Source organism: Phaenicophaeus curvirostris, chromosome 4 (assembly GCF_032191515.1).
Source record: "Phaenicophaeus curvirostris isolate KB17595 chromosome 4, BPBGC_Pcur_1.0, whole genome shotgun sequence".
In the NCBI taxonomy this organism is placed as follows: Eukaryota; Metazoa; Chordata; class Aves; order Cuculiformes; family Cuculidae; genus Phaenicophaeus; species Phaenicophaeus curvirostris.
The window spans coordinates 37,584,373-37,608,743 of record NC_091395.1 but is presented as its reverse complement, the minus strand read 5'-3'; the positions used below and the strand labels follow the sequence as shown (position 1 = coordinate 37,608,743).

At 40.9% G+C, this 24,371-nt stretch overlaps 1 protein-coding gene across 1 annotated transcript in view; it reads left to right on the top strand.

Annotated features, from left to right (window-relative positions):
* The first annotated feature begins 16,505 nt into the window (after positions 1–16,505).
* The window catches only part of TLL1 (tolloid like 1), a 137,101-nt gene continuing 129,235 nt past the window's right edge, over positions 16,506–24,371 (top strand). The window contains exon 1 of the mRNA XM_069855798.1: positions 16,506–17,072. Coding sequence (XP_069711899.1) covers positions 16,916–17,072 — 157 coding nt within the window. The 5' untranslated portion in view covers positions 16,506–16,915. The remainder of the gene's footprint in view (positions 17,073–24,371) is intronic.

Below are 24,371 nucleotides of genomic sequence, written 5' to 3'. Positions count from 1 at the left end.
GTATGCTCAGATGAATTATTCCTAAAATGTGAACCTTTTTTTTCTCTAAATCATAGTATCAAAAGACAAAAAAAAATATTCTTTTTCTTATCTCTGACATCTTCAAATTCTATTACCCACAGTAATAAAAACAGGGCCTTCCAGGGGATTCTCAGCTTTCCAAGGTATTACTGGTTTCTAGTCCTCATGCTTTGAAGTAGCTGATCTTAAAATCACTGTGCTGTTTTGCCTCTACCCATTACATGGCAAAATATAGTGGCAAGATACCAATAGTCTAAAACTATTTCTTTGATTGTGAGTACCTATCTAATCTGCTGCTATTCTGCATTTTAACAATTTTTGTTTCCTGATTCAAGCATTAAAATCTTTTTTTCCATTGAGTTTGGATTTGGTGTTTCTTACAGCAAACAGTAAAAGCAGAGGTAACAAAAAGGAGATCACTCAGTTCTGCTGGATTCTAATATATTTTTTTAGAGTCACAAAAAATTATCCTGCTTTTTAAGTAGCTATTCATAATAGAAGCTAAGTAAAATGGTAAACTCCTATCAGATGTTTTTACTTGAGTTTTTATTCACAGCAATCAACCCCAGTCCAGGATAATAAAAAATGGGCTTTATGAGAATATTACAGGGTGGATGAGAGTCCGGATGTGGCTGTGATTGTGAGCATGGAAGTCTGTGTACTCAGCACAGATGGGAAGAGGAATATCACTGCCACTGCAGCACAAGTACCCTGAACCACAGAGGAGCAAATCCAGCTGAGTAAGTGAGGCTTCTAGCCAGGGGTGCTCTCACGCAGCTGTACTGTGTTCCATATTGAAAGATGTAGTTTAACTTCTCCAAAGCAAGGATATTTGGTCTAGAAAGCAGAGATTTTGAGAAGGCCAGTTAAGACATGGATCTTATTCTGTTGGGCTTATGCGTTATAGTACAAGCAACTTCTAACCTTCCAATAATCTACTGAATCTTATGTCGGAATCAAATTAGTCAGGGAAAAAAAGTACAATTTAGGAATTGTCTACTTCATCTCCAGCTTCACTTTAGTAAAAATCATTACTATAGGTCATTCCAAATGGTCAGAGAAGTCTGTTTCTTTATATCTTTCTTTGTATAGATTGAGAAGTGCTACTTAGATTTTTTTTTTCTTCCTATTTCCTATATCATCAATAGCAATCTGATATAAGTCAGGTAGAGGACAGTATTTCTAAATCTGTCATGACAAAAAAAACTGCATTCAAATAAATGAATGCAAAAATAATACTTAATCTTTTTTTTGCATAGTGTTACCCAGAGATGTACAAAAGCAGAGACTGACAGACAGGTGACATCAGCTTTTCCTTAACACTAATATTAGTAGCAAGCCTGGGGATACAGAAAGGACTGTGGAATTCATTGTCTTCTTTTTGAATGATCAAATCTTTGTATGAGAAGGGCTATAAATACTATCTTTGTTTATTCTGCAGCACAAGGACAAATCTATGATAGAGACAAGATTCTGCGGCAGAGTTAGGGAGAACTCTGTGTTCTACTGCGCCATTAATAGGAGCCTCTAAGTACTTTTGATATAATCTAAATATAAATCAGTGCAGCTCTTCTGTTTTATGGACAAATTTATTAGAGACATGGTGGGAGGGGGTGAGAGAAAAGAAAAATGTATATGTAAACAAGTCTTCAGAAACAACATTTTCTGAAGAATGTTATGCAAATACACAAGAAATGCTCTATGTGAAATCCACCTCTAAATTAAAATGAAATAACATTAGAATGTTGGTTGTGAGCCAGCCAACACTGAGAATTCTCTATGGTAGAGATGCTTGTCATGTGTAGTGAAGAAGGATAGCTCCAGTCTAAACATTAACTTGATGAAAAAATAGTCATTTTTAACCATGAACTTTTAATATTTTTTATTCTAAATGGAGACATACTGCTTTTATCAAAATAAGAACCATTAGAATCTGGGCATTTTTACCAACAAGCAGCAACCCTATTTATTCCAGTAGCCTAGAATTCTGGAACTGATAAATTCCTCAAAGGTGATTTTTTTTGCTGCTAGCAAGTGGTGGAAAGGAAGGAAGTTGTCAATGTGCTTGAAAACACTAATTACTGGAAGAGAGGTGTGGTAAGCAAGCTGTGTGAGGTGGTTTCATAGCCTGGTTAGTGCAGCTTCTGCAGAAGAAAAAGACATGGTAGGATTTTGTCACGGAGAAGAACTGGTCTTTTCTAATTGACCAATGTGGGATCTAAATGTTTCAGCTCCTGGTACATATTGTCAATTTCCTGGCAATACTTCTCTGCTGTGATGGTTTTGCCAGGATTCAGGAAGTTGTAGTGGATGATTCCACTTACCAGCCACCAAAGAGTGACCATAACCTTCTTTCTGATGCAACTTTGGTTTAGGGAAGTGTTTTGATGCTTCATCCTGGTCCAGCCACTGCACAGAAGGCTATGATCAAGAAATGGATCATTTTTCTTGTACAGAAGAATTGCAGAGCAGACTTTGTAATGGTGCAAATGTTGAACAACTGTTGAATGGACAATATTTAATTCTTTTGCAACCTCTCATGTTGTTTTGCATATTTTCACTTTGGTTCCCTATTGCAGATGGACACCTGAGACTCTCCCCACCTTCAGGGCTCTTGTTTTAGTTATGAAATTTTTTTAACCAATAGAGAGCTGTACATTCCTTGATGGTCCCCAGGCTGAATGCTTGGCTGACGTGGCTGGCAATTTCTGCTACTTTATGTCCCCTTTTGAACCTATGCGACAAAATTGCTTCAATATGCTTTTCCCTCTATCTTTATAATTTTGATAGAAAAATATTAAAAAAACCACAAACAGTGAAAACAAAACCATTAGCATAAATAAGCAGAACAACTTTTGTGCTTTAAAACAGTATGCTGCATGAACAGAGTTAAATAAAAGTTTAATCCAAAATAAGCCTCATGGTTTACAGTGTCAAAGCCAGCAATTATTTTTATGCCAACCTAATAGATTCTGAGGCTACTACTGCAAAAAACACACAGCCACAAACCATCATCTGTTCCATTTTACTTACAAATAGACCAAGTAAAACTGCCCACAAGCAATAGGTGTAAGTAGAACTGGACTTTATCAATAAGTAATCGTATAGCATCAATGACAAACCTTGGTTCAAACCTGTAATGCAAATGAAGGATTGAGCTATTGGGACCTTTCTGAGAAATGGACTCCATCATGCTCGTAGACCAAGAAAACTGGTCATATATTCTCCTTTTAACTCCCTCTGAAAACTAGATGAGTTTTCTTCCTTCTTCGTTCCTCCTGTGTGACTGTGTCAGAAACTCTCTCCCAATTTTAATGTCATTCTTCAAGTTTGTGGGCACTTTTTCCTTGTGCTGATGGTATTTCTGTTAATTAGCTAATTTATTTCACGCAGCTCTTATAGGAAGCTAACATGTCCCTTAAGAGAGCACTTAAAAAGCATGTTAGACTCCTGAAAGAGCAGCTCTCCATTCTTTTGGTTAGAAGAATTGCCAGGATTATATGCCCCATTTCAAATAACATTCATATGTACCTTAGCTTGTAATAATGTCATCAGTATTGTTCGTGGTTTGTTTGTTTGTGGGTTTTTTGGTTTGGGTTTGGATTTGTTTTTTTTTTTACTGGAAATATCTTGCCTTATAGATACTTGGATTGCATTACTCTTTCATGGCCATAAGAGGTTGGTTATCACTTGGTTTGACTATTTAATCCATATCTCTCTTCCATTACTCTTTAAGAATGAGATACCAGAAAGAATTCTTGTTGTTAGCCTATATTTACGACCTTCACTGTGTACAATCGATTTTCATCCAATTACTATTACTTTGGCTCCCAAGGTCATCCACTTCCAGTATGATAGTACAGTTCCATTCTGCATGGCTAATTCATCTCAGTAACATATTTTTAACAAATCTCAGTAGCATAATTTTCTTCTGTAAGTTAGGTTTATGAGCTTGAGTATTAAATAATATTTGCCCTAAGGTGGCTCTTGGAGGACTCCACCTAGAAACTTTTAAGACCTTTTTCTGGTGCAGTCCTCCTCCACTGTCTGTGTAAAGAACATAGATTTGCAGTTTACTGAGCATCACTGAATTTTTGCTTCTTGCAACCTTTAAGAGATACTTGCAAATGTTACATGAACCTTGTTTGCATCCATATGGATGATATTTATGCAGAAAATAACTGGAATGGAATAAAAAGGTTTTAAAACTGAAACCAGGTGCATAGGAAAACAATGTAGGTTTTTCTGTAAAATTAATTTAGTTGCAGCTACTCAGTATAGTATTAAATCTTTTAGTGTGAAATGGGTAGTAAAAAAATGACAGCAGAAAAAAAAAATCTTTCATTTGAAAATGACAAGTGTGTTTCTTTGAGAAGAAAAAAATACTGTTTGCTAGGTCACTATAAAGCAATGCTGACACCTACAGAGAATGTATGTAAATATCAACTTAGAATTTGCATTTTCTGTGAGAATTTCTAGAATTATTTGATAAAGGAACAAATGATTCAAAACCAGCTCCTATAACTATCAAGAAACAAAAAGATTTATCTTCAGCTTAGGTCAATTCTCGGTAAATCAGATAAAACTTTGAACATAAACCATATGCTTTAAAAAAAGTATACAACTTCCCTTCAGCAATGTACGCTTATAATTGCAGAAAATTATTCTTTTACATATTGATTCATACAGCTATGGAGGATTCAAAAGCCATGAACCAAGCAATCGACATGATGTACATTGCTGCACAGAAGCAAATTTACTGTCTCTGATGGGCTGTTTCTTTTTCTCTCCCTCACTGTCATGTAGCAAGATTATATTAGTATTACCGTGCTCAGCCAAACAGGCCTATAAACTTGTATGTAATAGATCGCTCATTTGTAGAGCAAAGTGAAAGAAAATTTAGCCTAATCTATTGAGGAGACATTACACAGAAGAAACTTAGCTTTTCTTTTGAGCATTTGTTCACCAATGAACTATTATGGGTTGTGCAAGCTGTGCTATTCACCACATTGGTGCGGAAAGGTGGGTTCTTTCCTTCAAAGCATATGATAGGTGTTTTTCTATGTAGTTAAAAGTATAAATAGCAATGAATTCTCTGCGTGAGTGATTTTCTTAGAGGAAAGTTATAAGCTTGACAGTTCTTGAGCTTGAAATGGTGATTTAGCAGATTGTCCAAGAGATAGGAGGCACTAAGCCATTTTAAAGAAGCTTTGGAAAAATGGCAGGTGGCAATTTATGGGCTTGTCCAACATTCAGGTTATTCATGCTCCCATTATGCAAACATTTGGGAGAATTTAAATTCACAAACAAAATTATTAGAGGAAGTTCACAGTAGATTTCCAGATCTAAACTGCTGAAGATCTTTGAATTTTTCAGTTTTGGTTCTCATTTTGGTTCTTGGTATCACTTTGACCCAATTCAACTTGTCAGCAAATAGAAACTAGGAAGACTGAATGACTAGAAATCTTGCCTTTGAGTGTAGGGATGTTTTTAGCCATGGAGAGGTACAAATGAGAAGGCAATGCTATTCATTAAAGGCAAGTCATGATTATTTTGATGTAACAGGCTGAATAAAAAGACCTTGTTCTAGGCCCCTACTGCTTCTTTGGAAATGAATATATCACAAGATATGAATAATTGTCTTTCAAAACTAGGTATGTTTCATATCCTGGAATTTTTTCATCTGTTAGAGAATAGTACTTTACCAGTCAGATTGTAAAGACATTTCCATTGAAAAAAAAGTGAGCTATTTGGACTAGATAATGCATGTTTTCATTTCTCTTGAACAATCACAATATTAAAGGTCTGGCATGAATAATATTCATGTTTATTAATAAACTATAGGAATGAAACCAGCAGACCCTTTCATACTGTAACTGTGACCCTAGAGGTTTGTGTATATCGTGTTGAAACTAATAAACGAGTTTGATATAGAATCCGCATATATACATACAGAGATTCTGATGCATCTGTATGAATACCAACTTGATCTTAGTTGAGGGAATGGAACAGAGTGAAGAAATACCTTTTGTCTTCAATAACTACATGTTTACATTTTCAGCTTTTAATCCATGTATGTCTTTAGAACAGGACCATTGTTTTAACTCCATTGTTCTGGTGGATCTGAGCATGACAAACAGCAAAAAGCTTAGGTTGCAGGTTTGAATGCTGTGAGATACACTTCTCGACAGTGTTTTCCTAAACAAATATTTTCCCCGTACCGATCCTGGTCATTTGCAGAGGCTTAGCCCTACATTTACATAGCGAAGTAAAAAAGCTCACTGAAGTGTAGCCAGCAATTTTATTTCTTTCTTCTTGGTAGCATGTAGAAGATGGATGTTGTCCCTCACCTCTCCCTCCCTTGCTGTGAGAGTTTACACAAACAACGTGCTTTTTGTGAAGCCGCAATACAATCGGTGCATTGTTTCGAAGCAACCAAAGGCGAGGCAATTATTATGTTTTTATTAGCCGCGTTTCAGTCAGTTAATGGGGGAAATGGAAATCCCTAGAGGTGTGTTTCGCCCGTGACCTGGAAACAGTCGGTGCCTTGGAGCCTGCGGGCGCTGGTGGCCCTGGGGCGGCTCTCACTAGGGGTCGCAGGATGCTGAAGTATCGCCACCTGCAGCGGCACCGCCAGGGCAGGGATGCCGGAGCTTCTCTGCGAGTGGTACCTGCAACCCCATCGCCTGCAGGCGGAGGGTGAGACCCGGGAGAACCACAGGGGGAGGCTGCGTGCTGCCTCTTCTCCTGGTGGCTCTGAATGCTTGTTAAAAATGGGGTTTGTTCAGGACAGGTGGCTTAACTCAGGGAAGATCATCATATCTCATTGTTATTAAATACACGTGTCAGGTAATCCATAAGAAAGGCCTAATGCTGGTATAGGTGAGATTATTTTTGTTGCAGAGCTTAATCTGGTTATTAACTGGAGACTTGGCCAGGCAGCGTTTTCTACATTATGCTCATTAAATGCTCACTGTTGAGAATGAATAATGAACATTATTTGTAAGCACCAGTCTCTTCTTCCACAGTGAAGTCCTTGAGCTACTACTGGTGTTTTAGCACTTCTCTAGCAACTTAACTGATTAACTTAATTACGTCCACGCTATCTGATGTACTACATAAAAGATGTAGTCTACACTAACAATATTCTTGGTGGAAGTTGTGATACTAAAACATGATTGCAGGTTGAGCTTTGGAAGAGAGCTTTCTTATCTAGTTTGCCATTGCTTTTTAAACTAAACCATGGCAGGCATATTCCTTTGTCTTTATTTTCCAAACAAATATTCTGTTACCGTGGTGGCAGTGAGGATGGAAGTTAGAGAAAGAGATGTTACAAGAAATAATAGAAGATCCAAATTTACTGAGGGAGGCAATTGACACACTTGTCTGTTCATTGAAGTAAATGGAATTTGAACAGAAGTAAGGAACTCATTACAAATATATCAAGCAGTCTTATTCTAAGATAATTGAAACATACAAATATAAAAATATTTATTCAAGAAATAGTTTGACATTTGACACCAATTGAAATTATTTCTTATAAAACTAAAAACAAACAGACAGTATTGATTTCTAAAGAATTGAGTGGAAAGATAACAGCTTCAGTATATTTACGTACACAAACAGAAGAAAATGGGCTTAGGAGGGAGAAGTAGTAGTAGAAGAGCTTTTTCACAAACTGAAGACTATTTGAATAATTTGGAAGTCATAAGCTATCACTTCAGTGCAGTTAACTTTTAAAGTAGGAAGATTTCTGACTGATTTCACTATTAGCATTATGTGCAAAATTTGAGGGTAAATGTTATAGATTTTTGTTAGTAGAAGGATTTTGATAATATGAATTGTTGCATTTATCTGCAATACTAGTCTTGCAAACTGCTACTAGTGATTCGTGCCGCTTGCCGAAAAAGAGGATCCATGCAGATACAAGTTAGTTTATGGTAAGCTAAGCTAGGATTTTTTTAATTGTTGGGAATTAAGTGCAGTTTTTATATGTTAAGTACAATTGTTTAACAAATAAAATACATGTGCACGCACATACTTAAAAGACCTCTTAGCTGTCCTGATCTTTTCTACGCAATAATGAGGTGTATGTTTGCACTTGTATTTAACTTTTATGCACCATACTCGGAGATTCGGAGTTGTTAATATGTGCAATGTTTTAAGCATGTACCCATAAAGTAGAGGCTTCAGTGCCTAATTTTGAGAGGGCGCTCCTTCCAGCATATGGGAAACCCAAACCCAGATGCCTAGAGCGTATTTAGTAAATCTGCCTCTTCAGATCTGCAGCACATGTAGAAAGCAAATTTATACCGCTTTAGCAGTGAGATTGGACTCTGTATTAAATACAACACAGAACTGTGCATATATAAGTGATGCCTGGGACCTCTTTCATGCTCTTCTTGGAAGGGTGAAAATTTTATTTAAAAAGTGATTTTGTGTTCTGGTTTAATTTTGGAAGTCTTTTGATCTTGTGCTTAGTTTGGGTCCTTTATATTGTGGGAGTGTGTGTGTACACATATATGTGCAGACAATTGCTGATAACTATCTCTAGTCAGTCACCCGTGACATCTCTAGTAATGCAAATTGTATAGCTTTGAGATGATGGGGCAAAAAATGAATTGCAAGGGCTTAGTGCTCTAACTGTGCCGAAGGAAAATGGTTGAAATGGCTGTAACTAGAGCTCAGATTTTAATGTGTATGTGTATTCTGTATATATGTGTAATTACTTTAAAATATGTATAATTTACAGAAAATACTTATTGGTGTTTGCATAAAACTATCACCTTCAAACAGAGATTATTAATTATTGCTGCACGATGCATCAGTGTCTTCTTTTAAAAAGAAGTTTATGCTGGGAAAACGTTCTGTTATAGAAAAGAATAATTGATAATAAGCACAGTACAAAAAATTTTGGAGAACTGGATAGTGTGCATGCAATTCAATTAGATTTGCCATAGACATTCATAATCTTATGCCACTGAAGATTAGAAAAAGGTACTAGCTAAGATACCTTCGGTATGCGAAGGTTTTTTGGATAGCTGCACTGTAAAATTCAGTGGGTATCATGATACCTGTATTAATGAAGTACAGACCAGGCAGTGATGAAAAGGGTAAAATTTCTGTGCTGTGTAAAGAATTTAGGCAAACATTAGAGCAAATAAAACAAGGCTAATAACTACAGGACAACATTGCTGTCATCGATAGTGCTTGTACTGTAGTTTCTGGCTGCATTCTGTAAAACAATTGCTGTTCTTCCTCTTGGGAGTTGGTGATAGGGCCTTATCTATTTTCAGTGATCCAGGACTGGAAGAATACTTTGTGTCTATGTAGAAAGCCCAACTAAGGCAAGGTTCCTCCAGGCCCAGTGTTACATATTTTCTGTGGTAAGTCCCAGAGAGGTTATCACAAGTGACAATTACAATGGAAATTAAAAAGGGGTTTTCATCTGAGCAGTATATGGCTTGAAATAGCACATCCTGTTCTGCAAGGTGTTGAGCTGCTTCATCTTCTAGGAGTGAATGGAAGATCAAAACACTCAGCCGTCACTCAAGATCAGGCTCATTAGAGGCTTTCTTCTGTCAAAAATCAGCTGCTGACTCCCAGCTATGTGACAGTATGCTGAATACTGGAGGGTAAGATTAACCCTGTACACCTACGGTCTAATAACAAATGTCACTTCTCAGTCTAACACCAACATTTGTTCATAGGTGAAGGGTGAACAGGTCTAGTAGTAGTATCAGAGTTATAATGTATTATACTCTACATTATCGTATAATTCCCAAAGAAACTATGTTTACTAGCTACCAACGTCTAAAACGATGACTGATAAGTGATCCTGTTCAGCTCCTATGCAAGTCAAACACAAGTTCGCTGTTGACTTTAACAAGGAACAGCCTCTTGCAAAGTTGAGAATTGAATTCTGAATGCTTTACCGACTTGTAAAAGTAAACTGCAAACTTCAAAACAAACAGCTTTTAGCTGGTTTTTTGCATACTAGACAATAAAGTAAACCAAATAAAAATCAAGTCGGCAAACGCTTAGATGTCAGTTTTTCATCTGGCTGTCTCTGTCTTCTGAAGAACTGCAAGCTAAGCTCTGCTAAGCTCAGAGCTTGTAGACTTTGTTTTTTAATTAAGTGGAGGGCAGGATACTTGGAATGCAGCTGGTTTCAGACAAGTGAATATTTAATATGACCTCCTATACTAACCTCCTATACCTTCTAGCTTTGAACGTTGCTTTAAAAATTAAGCTTTTCTGGCCCTGTGTTTGTATAGCTGTCCACGGCTGCTGCAAATTGATTTATTGCTTGATGAGGATCAAGGATGCTGAGCAAACACAGAACAGTTTCTAATTTAAGTAGCGCACTGTTGTTTTTGTTGTTGCTTGATTACTTGTTTTAACATCAGGATGTGTTCTCAAGGTAGTTTTATGCTTTTCTGCACTTTTCAGAGCATTAAAAATGGAGACAGTGTAACACATGTTATAAACAGACTGTGGTTGAGTGTCTAATACTAAAATACTGATGTTAGATACTAAGTTACTTATATGCCTTTGCTTAATTGTAAGGATTTGGTATAACATTTTCCATGCTAGGTATCTGCTGCAAGCTGATTTTTAGTTTTAATTTATTGGTTTTAACCATTCATTTAGAATATTAGGTTAAATTATCCAGATATTTGAAAATAAAACTGGCAAATGTACTGGTTTGCTCCTAATTAAAAATCATAGCAGTATTTTTGGAAGGGCTTCAGTATGCTCAGCCCATGGGAAATAAACTTAAATCTTGAGCAGAACAGAAGGGAAGAGAGTGTCAGCCCTTATGTCAAGGGATGTATCCTTTTTTTCCACTTTAATGCTACTATGGATTTAAACATCACCACAGTCAGCCTTGATTACACGCAGTTTTAGCAGCAGTCTTACTGGAGTGTCTCACCTGCCCTGACATTTTACATTTTATCTGTGCCTTGCTTATATCTGGAACTTAATTGAGATGAAGTGATTGTTTCACATGCTTGTGAACTGCAGTCGTACCTACAGGATGAGGAAGGTAAGGCCATCTGACTTGAATAGATGGAAAAAAAGAACTGATTTGCAGCACGGTAAAGCTAGTAGAAAGCTCCTGAGAAGACTTGTGTATGGGATGTTATTAGGAGAAATCAGCAGTGACATTGGTGGATGTATTTTGGGACAATGAAATCGTTTGCATAAGGAAACTGGGCCTGAGAAGTAACAGTGAAAGAAAAGACATAAATAGAGGGTTGCGAACAAACAAAAACTGTCTGAAGGTAAGGGCTGGAGCTAGGATAACTCTGTAACTGGGAAATAAGGTCAAGGAGCAAGCACAGGAGTGTGGTGCATAGCTGGAGTAGAGAACAGACAAGAAAGGTGAATGTGGAAGTTTAATAGGGTGAGAAGGCATAAGAAAATTAGCCACATAATGGAAGTAAAACCTAAACAACAGCAAAACCCCCTGCACAGCTGAAGGTGAATCCGAGAGTGAGGATTATCTACTCGTGCTAACAGGTACTGTGTGGGGCAACAGAATATTCAAAGCAGTGGATTAATTATGTGGATGTCATTAATAATGGGGCTGTAGCTGGCATGAACCTGGTCATGTTTATTCTAGAAACTGAAGGAAGTATTGAAGAGAAGGAATTATGGGAAGAAAAATGTTCTCTAATGTCTTCAGAGAGCTGAACGGCTTGAAATTTGAGTCTTAACCCTTGCCTCTGCCACAGAGCTTGTTGATAAAGCTGGTTCAAGGCTCTTAAATTACATTTCATGCTAATTATTTCATTTCAGATGCATCAAAACTCCAAGGTTTGAGTATAAGTAGTTCTGGCTACCTGGTGAGTAAAATCACTGCAACCGAAAACAGTGGGAACCAGGCCTTGAAGAAGTAAGGTTTTCTATAGTGCCAAGTCCTGACAGGTCTGCAAGATATCAAACCAGGCAATCTATAACAGTTTCCCATGTGTAATCTTTATATCCCATCACACTTTCCCCTCATCTGAGGGATGTATTATGAAACTAGACTAATTAAGATTTTTGAAGCATATGAATACTGTAGCAAAAAACTCCATAAAAAACCCATGAGGAAATTAATAAAGCTGTATGCAGAGTAGGATCTGAGTATGTAATGAATAAATCATGGGGCATGCTTTCAAAAATATATAAAAACCCCAACATAATATCGAAGGACTTCTTGTTAATTAAAGCCAGAGATATGTAGGAAAAAAACTGGTATGCATACATGGCAATGAACAACTTTCATAATACATAAGTAAATGCAGAGGAGAATGGAGAAACGGTTTCACAGGTGAGCTCGCTACTGCTAAGATCAAGAGTACTTGATTTTTAACTTCAAAAGTTTAATTTTAGTTTATATATTTTACTTGTATAGTTATGATTTTGTATATGACTGTCTGTTATTGTAGACAGTCTGTCTGTTTGCCACAATGCACTTTCAGCTTTCATATTTCCCCACAGAATTAACAATTTGGGGGATCAGGAACTATTTAAACATAGTTTCAGAAGTGCACTAGGTACCTCAGAGACAAGGAATGGTGTTATCAGGAGATAAATTCTGGAAGGTAACCAGCCTCTGCTGAACTTCACTCTGCCTCCTGAAAAATTCCATGAGCCCTGTCCCAAGGAGCTGACCAGCCATGATCATCAGCCTTCAAAGCCTTAGGCATGTGCTGAGCTTGATGTTTGTGAATAAGCCCATTGTGTCCACCCACCTAAAACTCCACATGAGATGGAGGCCTAAGAAGGAGACAGATAGCCAAAGAATGAGGAGGAGGTGTGAGCAAAGATGTTTCAGATGTGTTTTTTTAGTTCTGTGATTGTGTCTTTCTTTTTTACATACTTCATTTTTTTTAAAGTTCTTTTTTTTTAGTGTGAGGAGAGCAGAAAAGCCTCCAGCTTCCTGGATTAAAAAAAAAAAAAAGATACCACCACTTTTAATGTAACTGTATTTACCATTATCTGTGTCCCTGTAATATACCTCCAAATGAGGTAACTTAAAGGAAAAATTGAAAATGCTTGGAGTTTTTGTTGTTGCTGTTGTTGTGTTCTTTTAGTTGGTTTCCTTCCAGCTGAAGCATTCTGTCATCCTGGCTATGCATTCGTTTCTTTGGAAACGGCTGTAGGATGGATTTTTGATTGACTGTGTTGTCAGATGGATTATCAGAGTTGTGAGTTTTTTGGAATGGTAGACATGAATGTGTGATAACAAAAATTATTTTGTACTTAAAATGTTTCAAAATTTTGCATCATGAAAGAAACTAGATTGAATATTTAACAGGTTTCTTAGGGAAAAAAGTTTATTTAAAAAAAAAAAAGTCAGCTGGTTTGGTTACTAGCAAAAAAAATTCTCTTAATATGAGGAAACGTTTTAACTAATGTGACTGTTGGGAATACTAGTACCTAAGCAATGTAGAATAGTTTCTGCAGATCTGCAATGCTTACTTTAAACAGTAATTCTAATATGTAGCTGCTCTGGGTTACAAGCAGAAAAGAGTTTTTACCCTGACCTGTACACACATTTATTTGTTGCAGCACTTACGCACACAGATTTCTGCATGATCCCCATCTAAAATTTCTGAGTTTGTTTCCTGTCTTAGTCAGGGCTCCGCATGCAAGGCCAGCTGTCCTCAAGGCTGTGACTGGTTGGAGCTCCTCTGCTAGTGCCGGTGATGCTGAGGTCAGGGGCAGATTGCTGGCTGGAGGCTGAGGGTGACGTCAGTGTCTACCTTGCTGGGAGAGCTAATCTACAGGAGGAGAGACTCTAATAATCTCCTCAACGAGTAGACTGGCGTGTTAAGGATTGCACGTTGTTCATTCCTTTTTCTGAGGCTGCAAAGCAATCAGCAAAGTCAGTGTTTCTAAAGCTTTATTGACAAACTTGTGCAAGGTTGTTTCTTTTTCGGGTTGAGGTGCACAGGTGCAAGAAAAAAATAACTCTTTAAACATGTGCACTTATGAAACAAGACCAACCAGAATAATAAAACCAGGTTAGGGGATTGCAATATGTGAAACAAGCATGTAATTAATGACACTGTAAGATAAAGTATCTCATTTGTGGACATATATAACAAACTAGATTTCTGATTGGACCAAATTTTGCTTCTTTAGCAAAATACAGCCCACCCCACCAAACCACGACACTGTGCAAGTGAAGGTGGCCAGCCCCAACAGCGCTCTGATGGGTTGACAGGAAAGTGTCTCTGGTAACTTTGTTGAAGTCAGTTCCAAATGTCTGGGGTGCTCGGTCACAGAAATTACCTTGAAGGAGGGGAAAGCTGAGATCTGGTGTGTGGTGCTTTCTGCAGGCCTTGGTGACACTGCAAACTGAGACGCTGGGACGGAGAACTGTTATTTCTTACTGAAGGCTGCAACCTTTCAGTGGCAGCTACTCATTCCTTGCCTTTCAGCTTTGGAGCAACTAGACTGAGTTGGGAATAATGTGGACATACCCTGGATGCCAAAAACCCCAGAAAGTAAGGAAGCACAACACACGGATGCTTCAAAAGCATTGCAGTTTCTCGACGCTAGACTCTTTAATATGCTGCTATTAAGGTGTTACTAGTCCTGTCTTAACTGACCTTTCCAGTTTTAATGGCACGTACTGCTGAGAGTACCCACCTAGAGCAACACTGACCCTTCATTTGCAGGAGGGCACGGGCAGACGGAGCCACCTCGGGCAGGCAGCACAGTTGTCTCGCTTTTCCTCCCCGTTTTGGGGAGCGGCTGAGCATAACTCTCTCCGGGCAGGGGCGGGAGGGAGGTGCGGGGCCGGGGGCGAGCGGGAGGCGCCGCGCCCCGAGGCAGCGGTGAGGGGCGCGCTGCGCGCCGGCCCTGCCCGCGCTCCTGGCACGGCCAGAGGAAGGGACTATCTCCGGATTTCCACCCCTGCGACAGGGGCAAGGCGACCGGGAAGTCGACTGGGATGTGAGAAAAAGATGCAGCCGCTTCTTCGTGGCAGCCCTTTCAAAAGCCCTTGTTAAATGTAACACCCCGGCGAAACGGGAGCGGGAGAAAACCCCTCGTGCCCCCCCCTCCCCATCCGCTTTTCCATGGAAACTCGTAAAAAGAGGAGGAGTAGAGTTTGCTACGGAAAAGTCTCACCTTGATCTGAAACAGTTTCAAGCGCTCCTGCAGGATCGGAGCTTCCCTGCTCGGGGGAGGGGAGGGGAGGGGAGGCAGGCAGAGAGATCTTTAGCTACAGTTATTTATTTATTTATTCATTTATTTATTTCCGCTTGATCTTATTTTATTCCAGCAGCGACGTATCTCCACCCCTCCTCCTCCTCCTCCCCCCCGCCCCCCCAGGTTGATCGGCTGAGATGAGGCTTTGCGCGCTGATCCCCTCTCGGGCTGTAACGCGGCGCCGGGCCCCGCGGCGGCTCGGGGCTGCTCGGCGCTGAAGCGGAGCGGGACACGGCGGAGCGGGGCGGCGGCTCCCGCGGAAACGGCACTTGGAAAATAAACCTCCACCGCTTTCCTGGAGATCCACGTGAGAACAGGAAAGCCCGACTGCGAGATCTCAGCGCTCCTGCTGCAATTTTACTTTTTGTTTGCCTTGATTTTTTTTTTTTTTCACCCCCGTCCTGTTTGTTTATTTGTTCTTACTTTCATTTTGGAACCGGTTCCCAGCTGCTTGGCTGAACTTCTGGAGACCAATGGACCTTTTATATTGCCTTCCTCTGTTTTAAACAAACTATGGACGCTTAAACTTTTCCCTTTCCCCCTCCCCCTCGCTCCTTAACCCCCACCCGTCAGCTCATGGGGCTAACGCTGCAAAGCAGCCGCGGCAGAGGGAGAAATACACAGCCCCTGATTCCTGATTTATTTTCCCATCTCTTAAATTGCAGTTAATTCTTCTCGTCGTCGTCCTTCTCCTCATCACCTATTCTTTCGAGCTTTTTTTTTTTTTTTTTTTGCTGCCGGGTGTCGATCTGTGCGTTGTTTTATCTGATCTCTGTTGTTGTTGTTGTTTAAATGCCATGCAGTGCTTATCTAGAGAGAAAACTATATGGAGATAGAGGCACATAGCGAATTGGCGTGTGTTTCCATCAGACTATCAAGGGAGCAGATCAGAAGCAGCCCGGATCCTGACCCTGACTGTATGAATAAGTAAGCAGGATGCTGACGACCGTGTTAGTTGCTTGTAAGGTTTTCGTAGGTTGAAGGGGGACGGAGGAGCCGGGGGGCCAGACTAAAGACAGAGCTTGGAGTAAGTGTTTATGCAGAGGCGGGGAGGGGGGGAAGCTCTGACACTTTTCGCTGCTCCCTCCAGCATAGCTGCTGCCTCCCATCACTAGGGCTCCGCGGTTCACTCTAGCGCACCCCACCCCCTTTTCTTTCCTCCCTTCTTTCTTTCTTTCTCTTTCCCCCTCTCCCCGTGGCGGTTCGCTGATGTGCAGCCCGGATCCACCTTCTGGCAGCAGCAGCAGCGGGACCGGGCGCCGCGGGCGCGGAGCGGAGCGCGGGCAGCGGCCGCCGCCGCCTCCTTCCCCGCGGGAAGTTTGTCTGGGGTTTGACAGAGGCGAGGGGACGCCCTGACAGGCAGGAGCCGGTGGCCCGAGTCCTCCCCCTGCGCCCACCTACACACCCCCGGAGACTTCTCCCCGGCGGGCTGGGGGCAGGAGGGGCAGCGGCGCTCATGCTCCTGACTCCGCGTCGCACCCGTCGGACTGGGGCTACCTAGGGAGCTCCGTCTCCCGGAGAAGCCTCCGGGTGGAAGAAGGAGAAAGAATCCCCGGCCCTCCCCCCACACCTGTGGTTCCTCCATCCCTCGCCCTCCTTTCCCAAGCCGGCGTGGACAGCTGGAACCGGCCGCCTAATCCATCCGCACCCTGCCCACCGCCTCCGTGCCCCGGGGAGGATGAAAATGCTGTGCTGGAGGATGGCACTGTGGCTGGCCGGGTGGACGGTCTGCGGGCAGCCTTCCTCCTGCTCCGGCCTCGATTATGACTACACTTACGATTTCACCGAAGAGGATAAAGCCGAGGCGATAGATTATAAGGATCCTTGCAAAGCCGGTAAGTGACTTCCACGTCCGGTACGGCTCCCCGCCCCCTCCCCAGATGGTGACTTTGTCTCGGGTTTATTTGCTGCACCGCGCGTGACGGGGCAGTCCCGGGCTCCCCCGCTCCCTCCCTGGGCGGCAGCGACGAGCGGAGCCGGAGCCCCGCGCCCCGCTCCCTCACCTGGGGAAGGTACTGGGGACCCGCTTTAGCCTCCGGCCGGGCTGGGAGAGGGGGCGCGGCCGCCGGGGACGCGGAGCTTGCGGAGGGCGCTTCGGCGGGGGCTGGAGGCTGCGGGGTCCCGCCTGGAAGCACGAGCGGGGAACGCGGAGCGGCCGGGCCGGGAGCCGCGGGCGGCGCCGGGAGGTGGTGGCTCCTCCCGGGCCGCGCCCGCCCCGCGGAACGAGCCGGTGCCGCCTCCCGGCAGCTCCCCCCTCGCCTTCCCCCGGCGCAACCTGTCGCTCCCGGCCGGGCGGGAGCGGGACTCGCTCCCTGCTGGCTCCCAGCCCCGCGGCTCCACGTGGGCGGCTCGTCGCCCCGAGCGGCGCGGTTCGCGCTTTCGCTGCGTGTTCTGCTCGCTCGGAGCCACCCCCCCCCGCCGCGGTGGGGGTAGCCACTTCGCAGCTCGCAGGGCGAATGAGTGCTTTCCGAGAACGTTTATCTTAACTTGTTTAGAATCATAGAATCACCAGATTGGAAGAGACCCACCGGATCATCGAGTCCAACCATTCCTATCAAACACTAAACCATGCCCCTCAGCACCTTGTCCACCCGTGCCTTAAACACCTCCAGGGAAGGTGACTTAACCACCTCCCTGGGCAGCCTCTGCCAGTGCCCAATGACCCTTTCCGTGAAATTTTTTTTTCCTAATGTTCAGCCTGAACCTCCCCTGGCGGAGCTTGAGGCCGTTCCCTCTTGTCCTGTCCCCTGTCACTTGGGAGAAGAGGCCAGCACCCTCCTCTCCACAACCTCCTTTCAGGTAGTTGTAGAGAGCAGTGAAGTCTCCCTTCAGCCTCCTCTTCTCCAGGCTGAACAACCTTCAGCCTCCTGAATACCAGGTACAGCTCTTCATCCATTAGAGTCACTAGGAACCTTCTCGCTGACCTCAGGAGCCGGGTTCACTAGTATTTCAGTAGATAAGTATACCTGGATGATGCTTTTTTTTCTCCATCATTGTGGACAACAGTGCTGGTCCGTTCCCAACAGCTCTATTGTTAAATAAGTACTCAATTTTTCCTAGCTGCCTCCTTTGCATTAATTAGTTGTATTCTGAAAACTAGTTCAGCCAAAGGTTGTGTTCGCCATGTCTGTGTGGTTTTGTTTAATTTATTGAGGAGAATGTGGTGAATATATATGCCAAATATGCAGGCACTGTGTTTTTCTAATCTCAAAAATATTTTGTTCCTAAGTGTGAATTGTTAGGTCTTACTTGCTTACAACTGAGGAATGCTCAAGTTCCAAAAAAAACCCCAAAAAACAAAAAGGCAGAATCAACTGCAAACAAAATGTTTTTTAATATCTTTTTTCCACAAATAAATACATGTAATTGAGTGGTCATAGTTAACTTGAGCTCTTATCTTCTGTTTAGGATGACTCATATGTATAATTTCATGTAAGAAATACATGTATTTACTCTGTTTTACCGTGGATTTTTTTTACTACTAATTGTTTCATAGTGGAAGTAATTAAAAATTATAGTTCATGACGAAGTATTTTTAAGTTATGCATGAGAGACAGCAGGACGAGACTGTGCGATGTCATCAGTGTTGACAATTCTCTGCCATAATTTTGTTTTGTTTTGTTTGGAGAAAGAAACATTTGCTTGAAAAGTTTGGCCCATTTAAATATTTTGTGGAAACTCCTGCTGTTGCAAGGTGCTTAGATGCTACTGTGAGGAGGGAGAAAGAGGTAGATGCACAAAGAATTAGTTGTAAGTAGCTCCTGTTAATCTTAAAAGCAAATATTTTGAGGTTTTCTGTTTAGTAAATAAATAGCCCAGTCTTTTTAACCAGAAACGAAAGGAGGTGTGTCACTGCTACATGCTGAGTTTGAATTGTACCAGCAGTTTTTAACAAAAATTTAAAAGATCTGTATGTATCAATGAAGCAGATTCTGCCAAGTACTTTTCCTGCTAAACCTTCCTTAAAGGCTACATTATTCTTAGCCTGTGAAGTAGTGGTATCTGATCAAAGGTGATGGGGATAGTGGATGCTCAGCCTCTTTTAGAAGCGCAACCAGACTCTGTGTTCTTGCTAGGTCAGTCTCACTGTCTCAGGTGGGTTTTGGACTCCCATGAGTAATGTTACTGCTATCTGCCATTATGATGGCTCTTCCCACAGTGAGTGCCTAAAGGACAAAGCCAGCCAGCCTTCACACTCAGGGGTGTGAGTTGTTCACACTTGGATTTGTGTAGTCGCTCTGTGCAAGATAACAGGATAAAGTAAAATAATCTTTGCCAAGATTGTGTTCGGTGTATGCAAACTTTATATCCGCGATATAATTAGCACCTTCATCACAAAGGCCTACAACTGAGACTGTAAAATTGCTTTTTTTAACTGTTCAGGCTGGTAATAGTTAGGTCCCAGATATAATGAATTTCTGCAACTTGACCAAATAGGGGAATACCTAAAATCAGTGTAGGGTTTTACCTAATAACATAACTCAAAAACTCCAGCGAGTTCCATAGAGGTTTTGCAGACCTGCTGGAATGATCTGACCTACTATAATTTCTGAGCAAATAAAATGCTAGCAACAGTGAAGATCCCCCAAAGATGCTGATGCAGGACAGCTTCACCTGTATTTTAAGTTATTTGCATTCTGCTTTTCTCCAGTGACTAGTGCATGCTGCTTAGTTTTGTTTCTGTAGACCATGTGAGAAAACATTTGTGATCATGGGACAGAAAGCACAGCACGCAAGGCTTCAAGTCTGTACACAGAGATATAATTCTATATAGATAAGTCTTCATAGATATGGTCCTAATTCTGTTGAATCAGTCTTCTTTTGGTAGGTCCCTTTTTTCCTTATTTTTCCCTTTTGTGGGAAAACTGGAGAAATTTACCAGAAACAGAACAAAATAGCCTCTAGAGACATTATTTATAGGTATTCTATGGGATTATTTATGGGTATTCTGTGTGTATTTTAACATTTTCGTAAGGAAGGGATTGTTTTAGTAAGTATGCTTAGAATCACACTGTTCCTTGAACTTAAAATTCCCAGAAGTATTGTGGTGCAGGATGCTATAGAGACTGAAAAGTACAATTTTTTAACAAAGTTTCCAGGCTTAGGAAAAATCTGCGGATAACAGAAGTATGACAGATGCACAGTAGGGTTAGGAGTTGTTTCTGGAACTGATGTTTTCAATTGCACTGAAATCAGCAGCTGTTATGTGCAGCAAGCCCAAAGTTCATTTTCTACAGTGAAGCCAGCACCTTGGGAGTCTGGGAGCAAGGGCTCCAGGGAAGAGAAGAGCATGGGGAAATGGAATGGTGTTGAGAGGAGTGGTGATAAGGAAGCTGTTGACCTTGCACAGATGAACTTGGTGAGCTGTGTGGTTTCCTGTGTGTTTGTCTGCAGACCTCTAACCTGTGTATGAATTTTGGGTCATGCCACTTCTCCTTAGAACAAGTATCCTGTCATGCTGTAGCAGCGGGATGTGATGTAACACGGTTTCTGTACTTCTTATGTCTCAGATATTTCCTTGTGTCTCTCTGCAGGATGTTGCTCTCAGTGCTTACCATTGTGAAGTTCAAGTGTATAGCATTTTTAGTTCATCTTCGTGATCTAATTTGCCAGAGATGCGAAACTGGGAATACCATATGCATCACCATGTCAGGCTTTAAAGAACCTAAAAACATAGATCAGAGTTTCTATAAATCAGGAATTATTTATAAACAAAACAACAACAAAAAAACCCTGGCTAGATTTAAACAGACCCTGTCAAACTTTTCAGATTGTAGCATACATCTACATTTATCTGTGGAATCCTGAAGATTTTTCTTACCCCAGCTTATAATTTATTAAGGATATCTGAGAAACATACAGATGGGTAGGAGAAGAACTTCCTATTCTGTAATGCTTGTTCACAGCCTGCATTTAGTTGATACTAAAGGTTTTTTGAAGGCTTTTGTTTCATTTTCTTAAAACAGAGAGACAGAGAGAGATACTCTGGTGTGATCTCCCAATTCAGATACTGTAAACTATGGAAGATTAGGCAACAAGTCCCAGTTTTGTTGCATATTAACATCACTGAAGACTGTTCCAGCTTCTGGACAGCTGGCTACCTCAGATAAATCTCTTCTAGCATTTGTTCTGTGAAGTATTTCTCTTTCTAAAAAAAAAAAAATGTTAAAGGTTTGGGGAAACATTTGAAGTTGAATTGCTTGATCTGTTATTGTTCTCTGTTGTGGGCCTTGTTCTTCTTTGCATCAGAAATTGTCTTGTACTGGGGAAAATTTTCCCAAGGAAAACTTCCCTAACAGAAAACTTCATTGAAACTTTTACATTCTCACAGTAGTTAGTTTGGATGATTTTTTTTTTTTTAAGACAACACACTTAATTGGGATTTTCTTTCTTTCAAATTATGCATGAGTAACTTGGCTTGGAGCAGAAGCTTTTAATTTTTTTTTCCCCAGTAAAGCTAGATACAGAAGTCAAAACAATATTAATAAAAAAGACGAACAATTAGATTTACAGCTTCATGACTTGGAAGCTGGTTAGCTTGCTGTTGTTTGACTAAGAACAAATTCTGTATGTATGTGCGCATGCTTGCGAGTAAGAGAGAAGTAAGAAAGACTCTCTTCGTGTCTGTTTCTCACTCCTGCAGGTCTAAGGAACTAATCTGATTTCTTTGTACCTTTATAAATAATAATTCCATAAAGTTTGGGTTGTCCATAACAGGGTTATTAGTATTTCTCACCTCACTGAAGTGTGACACCTAGTTATGTATTTTATTTGTAAAGTATCAGGAGATGAAAAGTTGGTGGCAAATGTTAAGTATAATTGTTTCATAGTGTCATCTGTTATTGATGTTGTAGAAGCAGCCTTCCATACTACTAGGCTGGTCTATTTTTTTAGTTTGTCCTGTATACCAGCACATGTATTTTCAGCTGTAAGCCTGTTAATTGTGCAGTCTGATAACATGAAAATTCTTAAAACCTCTGATTATGCACTTTGAATCTGTTGCATGATTTAAATAATTGAAGTATTTCATTTTTACATATCAGTCATGCAGTAAATTTTGGAAGGCATTTTGCAGTTTGTACTAATATAGAGGTTGCACTGCTTGTATCACTTGCCAGATTGACAGAACTGTGACTACTCCTGTAGTAAACGTGTAGTGTAGGCAGCTGAAACAGAAACAAGCTTTTCTGAATAGCTGGTCCTAAAGGCCTCCATCCTACTGTGGATAAACTTACAGGGTAAACCAGACTACTGAATAATTTCGTTTTTAAGTGATACATCTTTTTCAGAACTCTCCGCCATTACTTTGTCTGTGATGCCCTTTAGTGTGGTATCTCAACAACTTTGAATGAGATTTGTGTGAAAATAAAATTATTTTTCTCCTTGACTTCTTTGACAAGATTAATTCAATAATTAAACTCTTGGAAAACTATATTAAATGAATATGTGACATTCTAACTGTGTGATTATCCTTCCACACCAAAGACTTAGTTTCATGTTCAGACCACCTTCCATAGGGATCCAGTAGGGATCTGTTTCTGAATATATTTCCGGTGTGTCGAATGAATGACCTGCAAGGAGCAGCATTATATCACTGCAAAACAAGCCTAACTGGCAAATCTAATTGCACTTGGAATTGGGTCCCTCAGGCAAGCTCAGAAACATTCACCACACCTGGATATCTGCCTTATGTCATTCTTATTGCCCCTCTGGAAAACACGGTTAATAGGCTTATAACATAATTCCATTCACTTCTTTTTTTTGGAAAGGAACAACAGTCACGTCAGTGGTGCATGGTATTGACAGGGCTGTAAAATGGAAGAGCCAACTTCAGGTTTTCACAGGAGCAGGGGACCTTCTGGAGGAAAACAGATTTTTTTTTTTTTTTTTTCTTCCTGGATACATTACAGTACTCTAAATTTTATAACAGTGAGTAAACTAAACATGGGGAGAAGTCTCTAGTCTTTGTTTAGACAATGTGTGTTTATCCTTAAACTGAAATAGGTTTTTATGGTCCCGCTTTAAAACTCATGAAAAATGTTATAGTTATGCAACGTTCTATTATTTTAGGAAAGGAGAGATAACTTTTAAGAGTACTCTAGAGCAAAACTAAGCTTTGAAAGCTTTTCAAAGCTTTCAGTAGGATGGACAGTGTTTCAAAGTGTTTTTCAGACTTTTCTCAGCCTCTTTAGGGTCTATCTAATCTACATTTTTGCAGTCGTTCTCAAGTGCAGTCTATTCCTCCCATTCTTGACAACAGACAACATCTGTCCATCTCCCTGCTACATCCCTTTAGAGCTATAGGAACTGAAAGTGGGACTAGAGAAGTCTTCTCTCTTCTTAGGATATTTTTCTTGGTGAAGAAAGAGATAATAGCTAATCTGTTAGTGTGTGTTAATGCATATTCATTCTTTGTGTCTGCTGCTCATCCTCTAATTCTTTCCATGTCACCTCTCACTGTTCCTATGACAAGTTTCCTTGTGCCTGGATTCCCCTTCCCCATTGAATGTGTTTTCTGCTCACTTTTTGGCTTTCCCTGTGCTGCCTGGCTGGTCATATAGTCCTCTCCTCTCTGTTTTGTCTTGTGATATAGTCTCTTGCTCACAATTAGCTGTTTTTCCTTTCAAATTTAACTTCTAGGTTGTCGTAAGGCTTTTTGTGAGATTAGCCTCTACTGCTTTACTTCTGTGGCAAAGAAATTTGGCACCTATGTCCACAGCTGCAAATGAGGAGGAGGAGAAGGACGAGTGGGCTGTGCATGACTAGCATGTTCTTGGAGGCCTTGCGCTGGAGTGCTTAGTGGTCTGCCAGTGATCTGTTAAACACTGCATGTCAAACCCTGAAATATCCAGGTATAAATATTTGTACAGTACAGATACGTGAACCTTCTGCCTTTGTTGGACTTGCTTACCTAAATATCACGATCTGATGTGAAGGCTGTCCTTGCTGAACAATAGAAATAAGGGTGCTAGAAGTACTTGAAGTGTAAAAATTGAATAAATAGAAATGCACTGGAACAGGTTGAGCTGGGGAGTCTGAAGGTGGAGGCTGTGCCATGGACATAAGTGGAGTGTCGCTGTGCAATCCCATGTGAGTAGTTACACTTGCAGGCTGCTTCAGAGGCAGTTCCTACT